We start from the raw sequence: 16,825 nt of genomic DNA on the forward strand, positions 1-16,825 counted from the left end.
CTATTATAATTTTCTAGGTCCGTCACTGTACCCAACTCCCTTACGCGTTTGTTATACACACGCCTCATATAACGTATATAATGTAAATCTTCTACTGCGTGATAAACCTTTTTCAACGTAAACTTTGTTCTCTTCTCGCGTTTTCGTTCTTCTTCTTATTCTTTATTCGCGTTCTTTAACCTAATAAAATTCGTCGTTCTTCTCTGTTCGCGTTTTTCTTCTCTGCTTGCATTCTTCATTATTGATATGCATTAAATTCAACGTAATAAGCTCTGTCGTTCTTCTTCTTCTTCTTCTTCTTCGTTTTCTTCTTCGATCTACACTTCTGAATAGAAACAATGAATGATTCAACTTCAAATAAGTTGAATGAGGTTATTACGTTGAGACAGCTAGGAAATAATTGCTGCATGTTATCATAATAATCTTAAACTCTAAACAAAGTAAAAGGAGGCCACTGAACCGAACAACATTCATTTGGTGAATCATAATCACAAAGGCCACCGAACCGAACAATGTTCGTGTGGTGAATAAATGATGATCAACTTTCAATCAACAAGAATAGTATTTCTCCTCCTCTTCCTCCTCCTCCTTCTTCTTTCAAATTCGTACACGTAGGTTCTTCTTCACGCACGCAGATTCTTCTTCTTCTTTCGTTATAATCATCACCAACAACACCAACATTTTGCTCAGTTAAGTGGAGTTGCTCATTTTGATTCACTTGATTGTTAATGTGTTCAGTTGAATCCTTGTGCATGCAGAAATATTTTTCTTACTAATTGAATGCTTATAACGTTTTATTCAGCACATGATTGGTGTTTAGTTTAGAGGTGTTGACCATTTCGGTTCACCTAATTGTTATGTGTTTAGTTGACTTCTTTTGCATGGAAAAATGCTATTCTTGATGATTGAATGTTTATGACATTTTATTCAGCACATGAATATTGCTTGGGTCAGAGGAGTTGCTCATTTTGATTTACTTGATTGTTAGTGTATTTAATTGAGTCCTTGTGCATGTAGAAATATTTTTCTTGATGATTAAATATTTATGACGTTTTATTCAGCACATGAATGATGTTTGGTTCAGTGGAGTTGGCCATTTCGGTTCATTTTTGTTCTGCACAATTTAAAATTCTTCCTCCTCACCTTCTACTACTTCTTCACCAGGGAGAAAAAGATTAAAAGACAAAAAAATACAGCAGCCATAACAACAAAAGAATGAAGATAAGGAGAAAACACGTGAAGAAGAAGGAACGCGAAAAAGAAGGAGGAGAATGAGGAGGAGGAGGAGGAAGGCTATTTTTGTTCGTTTCTAGTTGTTCTTTGCCAAATCTTCTCGCGATTCTTCTCCAGTAGTGATTTTTGTAGAGATATTGACTGAAATTTGAGTGATTTTGAGAGAGATTCGAAGAGAATGAGCGGTTTCGTGTAACAATTTTATGTTGAGGAAGAAGTAACATTTTTCATAATGAGCTCAAAGTAACAAAGGGTTTTTGTGCGTGTGTTTTCACTCGTCATTAACGTGCGTGACTCTATTTGGATTTGGGTCAACTTGCTTACATGGGTACATAGATGTGTAATGGGCTCCTATATTTTTTATATAACTTTTTTTTGGTAAGTATATTTTTTATATAATTTACTAATAAAAATAAGTGATAGTTGAGGCCCATTACGGTTCGCCCATTGTCTTTTAAAGTTTGGGCTTTCGCTTCTCCTAAACAGGAAATCCAAAAGAAAAAAAAAAAATGAAGGAACATTCGAGAATCCGCAGACAAAATAACAATAGTAATAACCAAAGAATAAAAAATAAATAAAAAATAGTGAAGCTTAAACCCTCTGTAAAGCCCTACTACTCTCAGCGGTCTCCATCATTTCTGAGTTCCATTCATTCATTTCATTCATTCTTTCATTTCTGATTCCCAATTTTTGTTTCAATGTATCGATTAGCTTCCAAGCTAGCCTCCTCCATCACTTCCTCAACCTCAAAGAACGTTGTATGAACAATTACACTCTCCTTTTCCACTCTTGTTTCTTCCACTTCTACGAATTGCAATCTTCATTTTTATTTATGTGTTGCTGGAACAGATACGCTGCAGGGTTATTTCAAGTAGAAACTATGCGAGCAAAGACATCAACTTTGGCGTTGGAGCTCGTGCTGCAATTCTTCAGGGTGTCACTGAGGTTGCTGATGCTGTCAAAGTTACCATGGGACCTAAGGTATTCTTGAGTTTGTTTGGGATTGAATAATGAAATTGACATGATTAGTGTGCAAATTTACTTTATTTAGTTACTTTTTTATGTTTGTTGTTTTTTGGTTGGTTGAATTAGGGTCGTAATGTGATTATTGAGAAAAGTTATGGGAACCCAAGGATCACAAAGGATGGTGTGACAGTAGCTAAGAGTATCAAATTTCAGGATAAGGCTAAGAACATTGGTGCTGATCTTGTTAAGCAGGTTGCCAAGGCTACCAACGCTGCTGCTGGAGATGGTGATTTTACTTTTCATTAAGGATTTGTGTTTTCTTTGATGATATTGCTTTAGTATGAATTCTAGCTGAAGCGATTTTGAACTCAGAAGGAATTGTTTTCAATCATGAGGCTATCAAGTTATTTATTTATTTTTAAAATAAATGTAAGAAGGTATTTTTCATGATTGTTCAAGTATCAAAAAATTTTAAGCTATTTTTCCACGTTGTTCATAACTTAGATCTATTTATCTAACAAGTCTATGTTTCTTCTGTGATTCCAGGTACAACTTGTGCGACGGTGTTAACTCAGGCAATACTGATAGAAGGTTGCAAATCGATTGCAGCTGGTGTAAATGTCATGGATTTGCGTAATGGAATAAATAAGGCAGTTGATGCTGTAATTACTGATTTGAAAAGCAGGGCAGTAATGATAAGCACACCTGAAGAGATAACCCAGGTACAAGCGTCTTTCAGAAAAAATTTCTCTTTCTGAATGAATTTTTGTTTAAAAAAATATGAAGTATATTTTTGTTTTACTTCCCTAATGCCCTTCTATCATTGATTTTAAGAGCGTAAACACTGAATACTATTGACAGTGGGAAGTTTTACAATATATTTATCTGACAATTATCTATTATCTATTGAACTATGTTTGTTGTCCATTTATTTCACTTGTATAACTTGCAGGTTGGGACTATATCTGCAAATGGAGAGAGAGACATTGGTGAATTGATTGCAAAGGCAATGGAAAAAGTTGGAAAGGAAGGAGTTATTACCGTTGCTGTACGTGAATGTTTTGTCCTTTTCTATGAACTTGTTTACAATGTTCAAGTCCAGGTTAGCTAACTTTCAGAGCTTTCAGGATGGAAACACTTTGGACAATGAGTTGGAAGTTGTTGAAGGAATGAAGTTGGGCAGAGGCTATATATCTCCCTATTTTATTAGTGATCAGAAAACCCAGAAATGTGTAAGTGTATAATACTTCTTTTGTCACTAGCATCATTCTGAAAAGCTGAATTACCATATTATGTTCCAGGATGTTGGCATGCTTAGATGGTGTTTCATTTATAATTATTATTATGTTTTGCATTATCTTTTGCGAAATAATGTTTCTATAAAGATGGCCTTATTCGTGATTATTATGATTATGTGGCAAGGATGAAAGTTTCCAGCTTATTGCTTTGAACCCTATTTTCATTTTCCATTGTATAAGTTTATAGCTTCATGCTAAGCAGTGGAAGCAATGTCACAAATATGAACTTGGTTTATTCAGATATTTGTGATGTACATCAAGTTAATTAAAAGCTTCATTAATTTGGGTAGTTTTATCTATTTTTGGTTTTATTTGTGATATTAATAATAACAACTTTGATTTTGTAGGAATTGGATCACCCCCTTATCCTCATCCATGACAAGAAAATTTCAGACATGAATTCATTATTGAAAATATTGGAGCTGTCAGTAGAGGTTTGCAAACTAATATTGACAATGTGCTTGTTTCCATTTGCAGTTTGATTCTTCTCATTGTTTTGATTGTTGTTTGATGTTAATCAGAAAAAAAGACCGCTCCTGGTTGTAGCAGAAGATGTTGAGAGTGATGCATTGGCTATGCTCATACTAAACAAGCATCATGCTGGGCTTAAGGTGATTACACGGCTTTCCTCTTGGTTATATATTCTGTTTCATTTCCCTCTAATTTTAGTGTCATTTATGTTTTATGTTGGTTACCTGAGTCTGCTTTCTTGTGTTGCTCTCTGATTTCTAATTTTCTGTTATGTTTACTTACGTTAGATGTTGAGTATCATATAGTCATCCATGTATTTGCCCTTTATATTGGTAACAACTTGGAACTTGATTTTGTGTTACTTTTTTTCCACTTACTTTCATGTTTCTTGCATTTTAGGTTTGTGCTATAAAAGCTCCCGGTTTCGGTGATAACAGAAAAGCAAATCTAGATGATCTTGCAATTCTTACTGGAGGAGAGGTGATTATCTCCTCCGCTTCTTTATTTCTTAGAGACTGCTTATTGGTTCTTGTTAGGGTGTGTCATTTTTAGAAACTGCTTGTCATTTACTGGGAAAATGATTATGATGGGTTTGGAAACAGGTCATCACAGAAGAGCGTGGTTTTACTCTTGACAAAGTCCTACCAGAAATGCTTGGTACTGCCAAAAAGGTCTGCACTCAAATGAACATACGAGTTTTTTGGTTCTTCATACTATTATATATAACCAAATGAATCCACAACAGGTTACTATCTCCATTGATGACACTATCATTCTACACGGAGGTGGGGATAAGAAACTCATTGCAGAGAGATGTGAGGAGGTATTTTTTATTTTTCGAATTTTTGGAAGTGTTTCATTCTGGTATTTTGTTCAAAGTCATTTAGATTAATAATTTTATATCTATTTCTTGCAGAACCAATTGATCAATATGAAAGGAATTAATCGGATCTTAGCTTAGACTTAATCCAATAATTGTTATAAATATCAAAATCAGAGTGATCATATTCATTCCCTCTAGTGTTTTGTTCCTGCTGCAAATTTTTTTATTGTGCAACTGTGTGCATCGAGTGATGTTTGTTGCATAGACATTTAAAAGTGATCTGAAGTTCTGAACACTACCATTTCAATTAAAATAGTTAACAATCTTTTTATAATCATCATAATGTTTACCAATTACCACTACTCATGTTATATTGCCTTTTATGTAACTTATGATTTAGTACATGGATATTGTTTTATAGCTTAGGACAGCAATGAACAAGAGTTCTTCCACGTTCGATAAAGAAAAAGCACAAGAACGCCTATCAAAACTATCCGGTGGTGTAGCTGTCTTCAAGGTTTGTATCTCACCTCCCGAAAATATTAGTTTGTGATGATCAATTTGTACAAGTTTCTTGAAATGGCATCAAATATCTCCAGGTTGGAGGGGCTAGTGAGGCAGAAGTTGGGGAAAGGAAAGATCGGGTGACAGATGCCCTAAATGCCACTAAAGCAGCAGTCGAGGAGGGAATTGTTCCAGGTACTCTGGCTATTTTTTTTTCTAACTAGGTGGAAAGTATACAGAGTGACCCAGCAAATCAGCATCTACCTTTGACATGTATTATTGATCATCTTGTTTTATTCAGGTGGTGGAGTTGCTCTCTTATATGCTGCAAAAGTGTTGGAGAACCTCGAAACAAAGAACGAGGATGAGAAAAGAGGAGTACAGATTATTCAGAATGCACTTAAGGTTCTTGCACCCTACTTTACTATTTTTTTTTTGTACAGAAAAGACGTTTCTGTCTATTTTACTTCTTGCTTTGTGATTTTTAATCCAACATCTTTCCTCATAGTGCATATTTTGTCATAGGCACCTACCCTTACAATAGCTTCAAATGCTGGTTTCGATGGCACTTTGGTTCAGAGCAAATTGTTAGAACAAGACAATGATAATTTGGGTTTTGATGCTTCTAAAGGTTTGTAACCAGTTTACATATATATTTACAGACTACAACTTTTATCGCTGGTTTTTAGTTTACACCATGTGTGTCTTGTGTATTAGACATTTTTATAAGAAGTTATGAATTATTATTCTCTAGTAATACATGTTATACATGTGTTATTCGTAATGCTTTAGTTGTTGCTTATGATGATGCTTATGTTGCTAAAGCAGGTGCCTATGTTGATATGGTAAAGGCTGGAATCATAGATCCTGTTAAAGTTGTTAGAACGGCTTTGGTAGATGCTGCCAGGTAAAATCATATGATCGTATTGCAGTTATTTTTACCTAGATGGCTAGATGCAATTCAATTTATTCATATATTGGGAGTTGGACATGGAATTGTCATGAGCAGGTAATAATTTAAATAATTACAAATTTTGATCATGTAAATGTTGAATTGACTTGTCGCGCCAACAACAATATTTTTAATGTTGTGCAGACGAGGATGCTTAAATCAAAACATTTGATCTTATTAGCAGTGGTTTATTGTTAATTAACTTGTTCTTTAATACTCAGAAACTGAAATCCGCACTTATTTAAGCAAGGCAGTATGAAAATTTTCAGGAATTAATATCATACTTAAATTAATTTTTTTTAATTGCAGTGTCTCATTGCTACTGACAACAACGGAGGCAGCTATTGTGGATAATCCAAAGGACAAAAATAAAGCTCCCAGCCGGGTGCCAGATATGGATGCCTTGGATATCTAACCTGCTATCCTAAATTATTATTTATGAAGGCATTGTTGTGTATTATTTTTTTTTGAGTCCTGAAATTCCTGTTAAAATAGTTGCAGATTGAAAATCTTAAAATGTATTTAGAGACATTGAAAAAAATAGGACTTCCTATTCACATTTTTTCCCCTGTAAGTTTAGGATACAAAAGAAACTGTTCACTCATCATTCTTTAGGTGAGTCGTCGGATTTATGCAACGAGGCAAAAGTAATTTTTGAAAATTAGATAAATTGAATCGAGTTATATTCCTGCTTATGATTTTTCCTTTCATCCACGAAGATGGGTTAGCTATTTCAAGCTTCTTCAGGAATCAGGATGTTTGAAATAAAATGGAATTAAATTGAATTATTGGAACAATTACTAAATAAGGACTGATTTAAGAATTTATTCATAAAATAAAGAGATGAGTCAGGAGAAAGAAAGAGTGATAATGCTTACTCTGAACTGAGTTTCAAATATAATTATTTGATGTTCGTGAATATTTTAAATTTTCCTTCCTTTTTATCTTTTTATCGTTTTTTTCCTAAAAATATATACATCTCTTATATATGTTCTAATCTTGGATACTGATAAGATTTAATGATCCGTTTTTTGAAACTTTCATATAAAACTACTCTCTTATTTATTTATTTATTTGTATTTGTACGGGAAAATGATTTGAACAGTTTGAACCTTATATGCCTACTAGCAGACAAATATAAAGCTCAAGACACAATTAACATGCAAGCTCTTTATTACAAGTAGAATTAGAACTACTACAATTATTATTACTTTATTAGTATTCAGATACAAGAGAACTCTTAGATAGCGTTTGTTTTGAGGTACTGAGACAGAGACTGAGACTCAGTATTGTGTTTGTTAGTTCAGAGATTGGTACTAAAATTTCTGTCTCTGTCTCTAAAATTTCAGTATTTCAGTACCTCCAAAAAGTAGAGACACAGGAGACTGAAATTTTTAGAGATGGAGACTGAAACTTTAATAATATTTTATACCTAAAATATTAATATTTCAATTAATTAATTTCAATTTTACCCTTTGTGCAAATTAAATTAGAGTTTCATTCTTGTTTCAATTCCTGTCTCCCATTTTGCACCAAACACAATACTGAGATTTATTTCAATCCCTGTCTCTTAGTCTCTGTCTCAATCTTTCCGTCTCTGTCTCTCCACCAAACGCTACCTTATATAAAACACAATACTAGTAACAATGAGGCCACAATGCAGAGATAAAATAAGACAAGAGTATAATGATAATTATTACACTTCAAAGACAAGGAGGTCTTTCCAAACCGGAGCAACATAACACACGAGTTTTTTCTTCCTTTTTTTTTTTTTTTTTAAATATCAGAGTAAAATCATCTCATGTAAATACTTAGATATTTGTTATTTGTTAGATTCTCTTATATATGTATAGCTCTAATAGAATCTATCTTACTAACTAAAGTGAATACTATGATGACTATCATTTTAGTGGCTATAAAAACATAAGATAATTCTAAAATCTTAACAATACATAAAAACTATATTTTTTACTATTTAATAATATTCTTTTATATTGTTAAATAATAAAAAAATATATATTTAATTTTAATTATACATTTTAAGTATTGTTAAAATATCTATTATATTTATCATAATAATAGTCAATTGTAAAATTCACCATCTTACTAATCAATAGTAAATTTTATGATGATATCATAAAATTTTGACACAAACTAGCTAGTAAGAAAGATTCTAACATGAACCATATAACATATACGACAAGTTAACTAACGACAAAGATTTAAATATAACAAGATGATGCTAAGTATTTCATACGAGATGATTATGACTTAGCAAAACAACAACAACATGGGCAGGGGCAACAGGTAAAGCAGCTTGGAATCTTAACAATGGCCAAACATGACTTAAAGCAACCAGAAACTTGTTGCCAAAGGCATAAAACACCGCAAAGAGCACCACCTGGCAGCTTAACACAGTTGCAGAACATGGAGTTGTTCCCTTTTCCAAATGTGAATCCACTTGAATTTACGGCACCTTTGGTGTTTTGCTTTCCACTATTGTTGCTGGAATAATTATTAGAACTCATGTTGCTTCTTTAATTTGGTGTGTATGATATATATGGAGGCCTTAATTCAATTCAATGATGTAATGTCTTAGACCTTAGTGATCCTCCTTATGCTATAATACTGTATATATATACACATTGAACAAGGATTAGGCATGGTTTATTTGTATATCTTATTCAGGTTTTTAATTAGTTTTTTTTTACTTTGGATCCTTAACTTTAATTATTTGCATCTGATTCTAGATTTCCATATATCCAGGCAGGGATTATAACAAAAATATTTTACCATTATTTATGGATTATAGTTGCCTTTTTGATATTAATATATAAGGTTTTAATTACTTGCAATATATAAAGAATTGAATATATAGTGCTTAAGCAATTCCTCCTACTTTGGTTGAAGCCTGAAATCACGTATATCTTCTTATTGGATGAAATAATATTTGAGCGCTATGTTAAACTTTAATCCATTAAGAATAAATTGACAAATAAGTCTTCTGAAAGATTATATTTTTGGACAAATTAATTCTTAAGAAAAGACTAATAAAAATTTCAAAGATAAGAATATAAACAAGTGAAATTCAAATTAAAATTTTCTATCCCAATTATAAGGACTAATAATTGTCCTTATCTATTATGATAGAAGCCTTTATTAATATTTTTTTTTTCAGAAATTAATTTATTTAAAGTATAAATCTTCAAAGACTTATTTGTCATTTTACTTAAAAATTTTGTATATTGGAAAGGATGGGTCATTTTGCATTTGATTTAGCTTGTTAATTTTTTTAATTCGCCTCCTTAACTTTGCATCCTATTCCATCCTTAAGAATAAATAATTTAAAAGAAAATGACATGGAATATGATATAAACGTTGTTGCTTACCGTTTGCATATTGCAGGCTTCTTTTAATTTGGATATTTAAGGTTGTTGGAAGATTCTATATGCGAATGTGTGTGAACAAGGAAAGCTTCAGAATGTGACAGAAGAATTCGTTTTTCTAAAATCAAGAGGTAAAAAGAAGAATGAGATACATAATAATTTTATGCTCGTATGCGTATGAGAGTGTGAACAAATATCAACTACATGAAGACTACTATAATATAACATATGTCATATATATATATATATATATTATGGAGACAATAATTAAAGTTATCACATTTAATTTAATATTTATAATTTTATACATGTCATATTTATAATTAGTTATTTATTATATTTTATATTATTTAATTATTTTATAATAATTAAAAATACAAAAAATAAAATAATTAATTTTATATTACTTTAGACTAATTTTTTAAATATTTTTTTGTCTCATATATAAAAGAAACTCATTTGTTGCTTCATGACTAAACTAAAAAATATTTTTTGAATGATACAACTAAGAGATGAGGTCATTATGATGATACAACAGATGAGGTCACTAAACTCATTTATTGTATAATATATAGTATTGCCACTTTTGGGTTAATTTTTTTTTTATATTGGAGGAGTGTGTGAGTTGTGCTTGGTTATGGTGTACACAGGTGTGGGACAGGAAGAAATCGGACCGTCCGAGTTTTTTGTTAAAAAATTCATTGATCGCAAATCGGACCGTCCGATTAGTTTAACATGAAATCGGACCCTCCATTTACACTGTTTTTTTTTAAAAAAAAAACTAAAAACGGATCTTCCGTTAACAATTTTTGTTTTTTTTTTTCCTTTAAAACAAAACGGACCCTTCGTTTTTAGTTTTTTTTTTTTTAAATTAAAACGGACCGTCCGAGTTTTATAAAAAAATTAATTTTTTGTAGATCTCCTCTAATCGGATCGTTCGAGTTCCTTGCTCTAAATCGCTCGATCTGATTTCAGCCTCCTGACACCACATGCAGAAAAAACACTTCTATTCTCCATAATGCTGTTACATCCCACACCTTCCTCCATATTAAAAAAAAAAGTGCCACTTTTGACTTATTCTTGCTTTTCTTTTCTTTTTAGTTTTTATTATCAATAATGCTATATAAATAATCTTTTTGTACAATTATTATACAACTAAGAGTTAATTTTTTTTTTCATATTTGTTCACATAGTATTATTCATATTCTTGCAATAGAAATTGTTCATACATGTATATAATTATACAAAAATATTATTTGTACACTAAAATCAATCACTAAAATTAACTACTAATGTATTTATGTATAAATATATGTGTGATTTAATTTACTTTTAACGTGTATTTATATTTTAACATATATTTTATATTGATAATGTTGCGGCCCGGTCCAGCTGGCACAGCGGCCGACCCGGCCCACAAACAACCCGATCCGCGCGATCAGAAGGGCGTCCACAACCCGTCCGGTTCTGCGACCCGAACACGCGCCCCTTTAGCCAGCTGCATAACAGCTGTGGGGCACGAAGCTTCTTGGAAGGTGGCCTCCCCCTGTGGGGCCCGCCCTACTGACAGGGTATATAAGAGGAAGGCCCTACCCCTCCCTAGATATAGAGGTACGTCACCATATCCCCTATTCTCATACCACCTGCACACCTTCTGACTTGAGCGTTGGAGTGTCATTGGAGGTGGCACCTCCCTCAACTCACGAAGAGCTCGGGAAGTCGGCTGCTCTCTCCACTCGCGCCCCAGACCCGAACCCATACCAGGCCCTACCTTTGCACCCGACAAGCATCCCTGAACCGTCCGGTAACCAACTAACCGTACATTGGCGCCGTCTGTGGGGACATGGACTTTATTTTGGGCACAGTAGGGGCGGACGACGGAGGCGAGCCCCGCGGGGAGGGAATGGACCCAGAAACGGTAGCGTAGCCACAGGCGCTCCCACTTGCGAGCGCACCAGATCCCCCCACGACAACCTGAGAGACGACCCTTTGGAGGAACGGGCAGTGATAGCACAAGAATAATACAAGAACTGCGCCACAAAGTGCAAAACCTAGAATGGGAAGTGACCAGTAGAGAACGCCATCAACCGACTCCCAGTCAAGAACGTTCCCGATCTCCTCAAAGCAGAGAAAGAAGCCTCCGAAGAAGTCGCTCCAGGCGCACTCCAAGCCCCCGGACAGAGTCTGAGAGCCAGGAAAGTAGGGAAGTGCCAAGGAGACTACGAGATCCTGTGATTTACTCCCGATCACCGACGAGAGAAGCTGTAGAAGAAGACCGAAAAGGCAGCAGAGAAAGACCAAGGAGAAGCCGACCACAGTAAGAAGACAACAGAGAGAGGTCAAGGAGAAGCCGACCACACAGGGAAGACAGTAGAGAAAAAACGAGGAAAAGGCGACAACCGGTGGTCATGGGAGCAACTCCTTTCTACCACTCGATCTTGGAAGTCTGGCTACCGAAGCACTTCGATAAGCCAACGAACATGAAGTATGATGGGACCTAAGACCCCCAGGAGCACCTAACAACCTTTGAGGCCAGGATGAACCTGGAAGGAGTGGGCGATGAAGTAAGGTGTCGCGCTTTCCCTGTAACCGTAACTGGGCCGGCAATTCGTTGGTTAAACGCCCTCCCTCAGGGCTCCATAATCTCCTTTGCCGACATCAGTCGTGCTTTCTTGGCTCAGTTCACTACACGTATCGCTAAAACGAAGCACCCGATCAATCTGCTGGGAATAACACAAAAAACTGGCGAGCTGACCCAGAAATACTTGGATAGATTCAACGACGAGTGCTTAGAGATCGACGGCTTAACCGATTCGGTAGCCAGCCTGTGCTTGACCAACGGGTTATTGAATGAGGATTTCAGGAAACACCTTACCACCAAGCCCGTTTGGACAATGCAAGAAATTCATAACGTGGCCAGGGAATATATCAATGATGAAGAAGTCAGCCAGGTCGTGGCAGTCAATAAGTGGCAGCCCGCTTACTCCGATGCTTGCCCACTCAGTGGCGGGGAAAGGTCGAAGGAGCACTCCAAAGACGGAGGATCAGCTAAAACCTTCAAGCCGTTTTCCTGAGTAGGAAAGTTTACCAACTATACCCCCCCTGACAGCTCCAATCGTTGAAGTCTACCAGCAGATTGCCGACAAGGACATCTTGTCGCAGCCCCGACAGCTCAAGGATAGGACGGGAGGAAAGAAAAACCTCTATTGCAATTACCACAAGGGTTATGGCCACAAAATCCAAGACTACTTTGACCTTAAAGACGCCCTAGAGCAAGCTATTCGGGAGGGGAAGCTGGCTGATTTCTCCCACCTTATAAGGGAACCGAGGAGGCGGGACCACGACCGGTCCAGCGAGGACAAAAACCGCGCCGTGAGACAAAGACGAGAGCTCGAGGAGGATAATGAACGCGGCCTTACTGTTGTAAATGTAGTGATCGGGAGAGATGTTCCCCCCAAATCGAAATCGGCTAGCAAGAAGGACGCCAAGGTCTTAGCTATGTCTTCTGGCTCCACGCCGCCCTCCCGGAGGGTATCGTCGATATCATTCGGTCCCAAAGACCAATGGTTTGATGATGCGACGGAGAACCCTCCGATGGTGATCACGGCCAGGGTAGGCACCGGCCTGGTAAAATGGATCCTGGTCGACACGGGAGCCGATTCCAACATCATGTTCCGTAATGTATTTGATGCTTTGGGCCTATGGGATGCCGACTTGAGGGGCCACCAACACGGCGTCGTCGGCCTGGGCGATAACTTCATCAAGCCTGACGGAGTAGTTTCCCTCCCGGTCTCTATTGGTGGAGGTCGAGGGAAGAGGTCGCTAATGGCGGAGTTCGTTGTCTTAAGAGACTCCACGACCTGCAACCTCATCTTGGGGAGGAAGACCATTAACGAGTTTGGAGCAGTGATTTGCACCAAACTGCTGCTAATGAAGTTTGTTGCTGATGACGGATCAGTGGGGACCGTCAGGGGAGATTTGGAAATGGCGGTCGCATGTGACAACGCCAGCCTTTCTCTGAGGAAGAAATCTAAGGAAGCATCTGGTGTCTTCCTCGCCGACCTGGACGTATGGTTGATGACAAGCCCAGGCCGAAACCTGAAGGGGACCTCGAAAAGTTCAGGGTCGGTGATTCGGATGAAAAGTTCACCTTTGTAAATAGAAACCTGCCTCACGACTTGAAAGAACCCCTGATGGAGATGATCAGAGCTAACGACGACTTGTTTGCCTGGACTCTGGCCGACATGCCGGGTATAGACCCCCAGTTCATGTCACACCAACTAGCCGTAAGAGCAGAAGCAAAGCCGGTGGCTCAAAGAAGGAGGAAAATGTCCCAAGAAAGGGCAGAAGAGGTGGCCAGGCAAACGGCCAATCTACTAGAAGCGGGCTTCATCCGGGAACTCGACTACTCGACTTGGCTGTCGAACGTAGTCCTAGTTAAAAAGCCCAGTGGGAAATGGAGAATGCGCGTGGATTATTCCAATCTCAACAAAGCATGTCCCAAGGATTCTTTCCCCCTTCCCAACATTGATGCCCTTGTTGACGCGGCGATAGGGTACCGATATCTGAGTTTCATGGATGCCTATTCCGGGTACAATGAGATACCGATGCACCGGCCAGATGAGGAGAAAATGGCGTTTATAATGCCAGGAGGGACATACTGCTACAAGGTGATGCCTTTCGGACTGAAGAACGCAGGGGCTGCGTACCAAAGGCTGATGAATAAGATATTCAAAGACCTTATTGGCGGGACGGTAGAGGTGTACGTAGACGACATCCTGGTCAAGACCGCCAAGGCTGAGGACCTCATCAATGACCTAGAGAACGTCTTCTCCTCTCTTTGACAACACGGCATGAGGCTCAATCCACTCAAGTGTGCCTTTGTCGTCGAAGCTGGGAAATTCTTGGGGTTCATGATAACCTAGAGAGGAGTGGAAGCCAACCCGGAAAAATGCAAAGTAATCCTACAAATGAAGAGCCTAGGATGCGTGAAAGATGTCCAAAGGTTGGCGCGCAAACTCACCGCGCTGTCCCGCTTCCTCGGTGTGTCGGCGGCCAAAGCGCTACCCTTTTTCAACTTGATGAAAAAGGGGATAGCATTCGAATGGACCCCGGTATGCGAGGAGGTTTTCAAGCAATTCAAAGAAATAATCTCGGCACCACCCGTCCTAGGGAGGCCTAAGAATGGAGAAGCATTGTACTTGTACTTGGCAGTAACCGATGAGGCATTGGCGGCGGTCTTGGTGCGAGAAGAAGGGAAGATCTAACAACCAATATATTTCGTGACTAAGGCACTATAAGGAGCAGAGCTAAGGTACAACAAGCTGGAGAAGGTGGCATATGCGCTCCTGACCTCATCCCGCAGGCTGCGGCAATACTTTCAAGGGCACCAAGTAATCGTCATGGCGGATCAGGCAATCCGCCAAGTACTCTAGAAACCTGATCTGGCAGGTAGAATGATGACTTGGATTGTTGAACTCTCCCAATATGACTTGTAATATGAACCCAGGCACGCGATCAAGGCTCAAGCCATGGCTGACTTCCTGGTAGAGGTCATAGGGGACCCTGCTGGGACTCCGAGCACACGGTGGAAGCTCCATGTGGACGGAGTATCCAACCAAATGTTCGGAGGAGCAGGAATCATCTTAGAGAACCCAAGTGGAGTTGTATACGAGCAGTCATTCAAGTTTGAATTTCCGGTATCGAACAATCAAGCAGAATACGAGGCCTTACTGGGCGGCCTAGCTCTAGCAAGAGAGGTCGGAGCTTCCAAACTGGAAATATGTAGCGACTCACAGGTCGTGACCTCGCAGATCAATGGGACCTACCAAGCCAGAGATTCGCTATTACAAAAATATCTGGAGAAAGTCAGGGAATGGAGTAAGCAATTTGAGGAGGTCACAGTTCAGCATGTACCAAGAGAGACGAACGCACGGGCAGACCTCCTATCAAAGCTGGCGAGCACAAAACCAGGGACGGGGAACCGATCTCTCATTCAGGGTTTGATAAAGGAACCGACAGTGGCGTTGCATCTGACCCAGGTAGATCCTTCCTGGATGAGCCCAATCATCAATTTCTTGGAAAAGGCCGAACTCCCCAGCGACGAGAAGGCGGCAAAGACAATAAGGCGAGAAACGGCCAAGTATACAATCTTACAAGGCCAATTGTTTAAGAAGGGGCTTAACCAACCCCTGTTGAAGTGTCTGCGTCCCGACCAAACGGACTACGTCCTTAGAGAAGTCCACGAGGGATGTTGCGGCCACCACATCAGAGGAAAGGCCCTAGCCAGAAAGCTTGTCAGAGCCGGTTATTACTGGCCCTCTATAATGGCGGATTCTAAAGAATTCGTTAGAAGGTGCAAAAGATGCCAAGAGAACGCCAACTTCCACAAAGCACCAGCGGCCAAGCTAAGCCTACTAACGGTTTCCTGACCTTTCTCGCAATGGGGAATCGATCTGTTAGGACCTTTTCCGATCGGGCCAGGGCAGGTCAAGTACTTAATAGTGGCCATCAATTATTATACCAAGTGGATAGAAGCCGAGCCGTTAGCTAGTATATCCTCGGAAAACTGTCAAAAGTTCATGTGGAGACAGGTGATAGCCAGGTTTGGAATCCCGAAAGTCGTTATCTCGGATAACGGGACCCAGTTCGTTGATAAGAAATTCGGAGAGTTCCTTACCGGCCTGGGCATAAAGCAAAGTTCTCGTCAGTAGAGCATCCCTAAACCAACGGTCAAGTTGAGGCTGTGAATAAGGTTATCCTGCAAGGCCTCAAGAAGAGAGTTGACCAGAAAAGGGGGCATGGGCGGACGAGTTAGCCTCAGTCCTCTGGTCCTATCGCACGACGCAGCAGTCATCTACCAGAGAGACCCCCTTCCGACTCACGTATGGGGTAGAGGCAATAATACCCATGGAGATCGGCGAGCCTAGCCCACGGCTGCTCCTAGGAGGAGTTGAGGAACCCGTAGAAAAGGATTTGATAGAGGAGGCCAGGGAGACGACCCATCTATCAAAAATGGCGTTAAAGCAAAGAATGGCCCTACGTTACAATGCCAAGGTACTCAAGAGAGAATTTGAACGGGGCGACCTGATCTTGCAACGCAACGACATATGGCTACCGACTCTGGGTGAAGGAAAGTTAGCGGCAAACTGGGAAGGCCCATATAGGGTGAAGGAGGTCCTCGGCAATGGTG

The 16,825-nt window shown here is 38.7% G+C and overlaps 2 protein-coding genes across 2 annotated transcripts; both read left to right on the forward strand.

Annotated features, from left to right (window-relative positions):
• The first annotated feature begins 1,810 nt into the window (after nt 1-1,810).
• Nucleotides 1,811-6,942, forward strand: LOC112777010 (chaperonin CPN60-like 2, mitochondrial). Its single transcript, XM_025821292.2, has 17 exons — nt 1,811-1,991; nt 2,083-2,214; nt 2,326-2,485; nt 2,746-2,921; nt 3,152-3,247; nt 3,327-3,431; nt 3,845-3,931; nt 4,019-4,108; nt 4,368-4,448; nt 4,571-4,639; nt 4,714-4,791; nt 5,213-5,308; nt 5,391-5,490; nt 5,597-5,700; nt 5,821-5,926; nt 6,124-6,202; nt 6,557-6,942. The coding sequence occupies exons 1-17, from the start codon at nt 1,932-1,934 to the stop codon at nt 6,660-6,662; spliced, it is 1,725 nt and encodes a 574-aa protein (XP_025677077.1). The 5' UTR covers nt 1,811-1,931; the 3' UTR covers nt 6,663-6,942.
• Nucleotides 6,943-12,170: 5,228 nt separating this feature from the next.
• Nucleotides 12,171-13,791, forward strand: LOC112777822 (uncharacterized). The gene is made up of 2 exons (XM_072228221.1): nt 12,171-12,584; nt 12,712-13,791. Exons 1-2 carry the CDS (start codon nt 12,171-12,173, stop codon nt 13,789-13,791), a joined length of 1,494 nt encoding a protein of 497 aa, XP_072084322.1.
• The last annotated feature ends 3,034 nt before the right edge of the window (nt 13,792-16,825 follow it).

The sequence above is a fragment of the Arachis hypogaea genome, chromosome 19, assembly GCF_003086295.3.
Source record: "Arachis hypogaea cultivar Tifrunner chromosome 19, arahy.Tifrunner.gnm2.J5K5, whole genome shotgun sequence".
NCBI classification, from domain to species: domain Eukaryota; kingdom Viridiplantae; phylum Streptophyta; class Magnoliopsida; order Fabales; family Fabaceae; genus Arachis; species Arachis hypogaea.

Bases quoted from the DNA above. Each gene is read 5' to 3' on its own strand.
- LOC112777822 (XM_072228221.1), top strand. From the start codon at position 12,171: ATGAACCTGGAAGGAGTGGGCGATGAAGTAAGGTGTCGCGCTTTCCCT. The intron at 12,585-12,711 runs GTCGTGGCAGTC...TTTCCTGAGTAG, and splicing joins ATGATGAAGAAGTCAGCCAG to GAAAGTTTACCAACTATACC.
- LOC112777010 (XM_025821292.2), top strand. From the start codon at position 1,932: ATGTATCGATTAGCTTCCAAGCTAGCCTCCTCCATCACTTCCTCAACC. The intron at 2,215-2,325 runs GTATTCTTGAGT...TGGTTGAATTAG, and splicing joins AAGTTACCATGGGACCTAAG to GGTCGTAATGTGATTATTGA. The intron at 4,449-4,570 runs GTGATTATCTCC...GTTTGGAAACAG, and splicing joins CAATTCTTACTGGAGGAGAG to GTCATCACAGAAGAGCGTGG.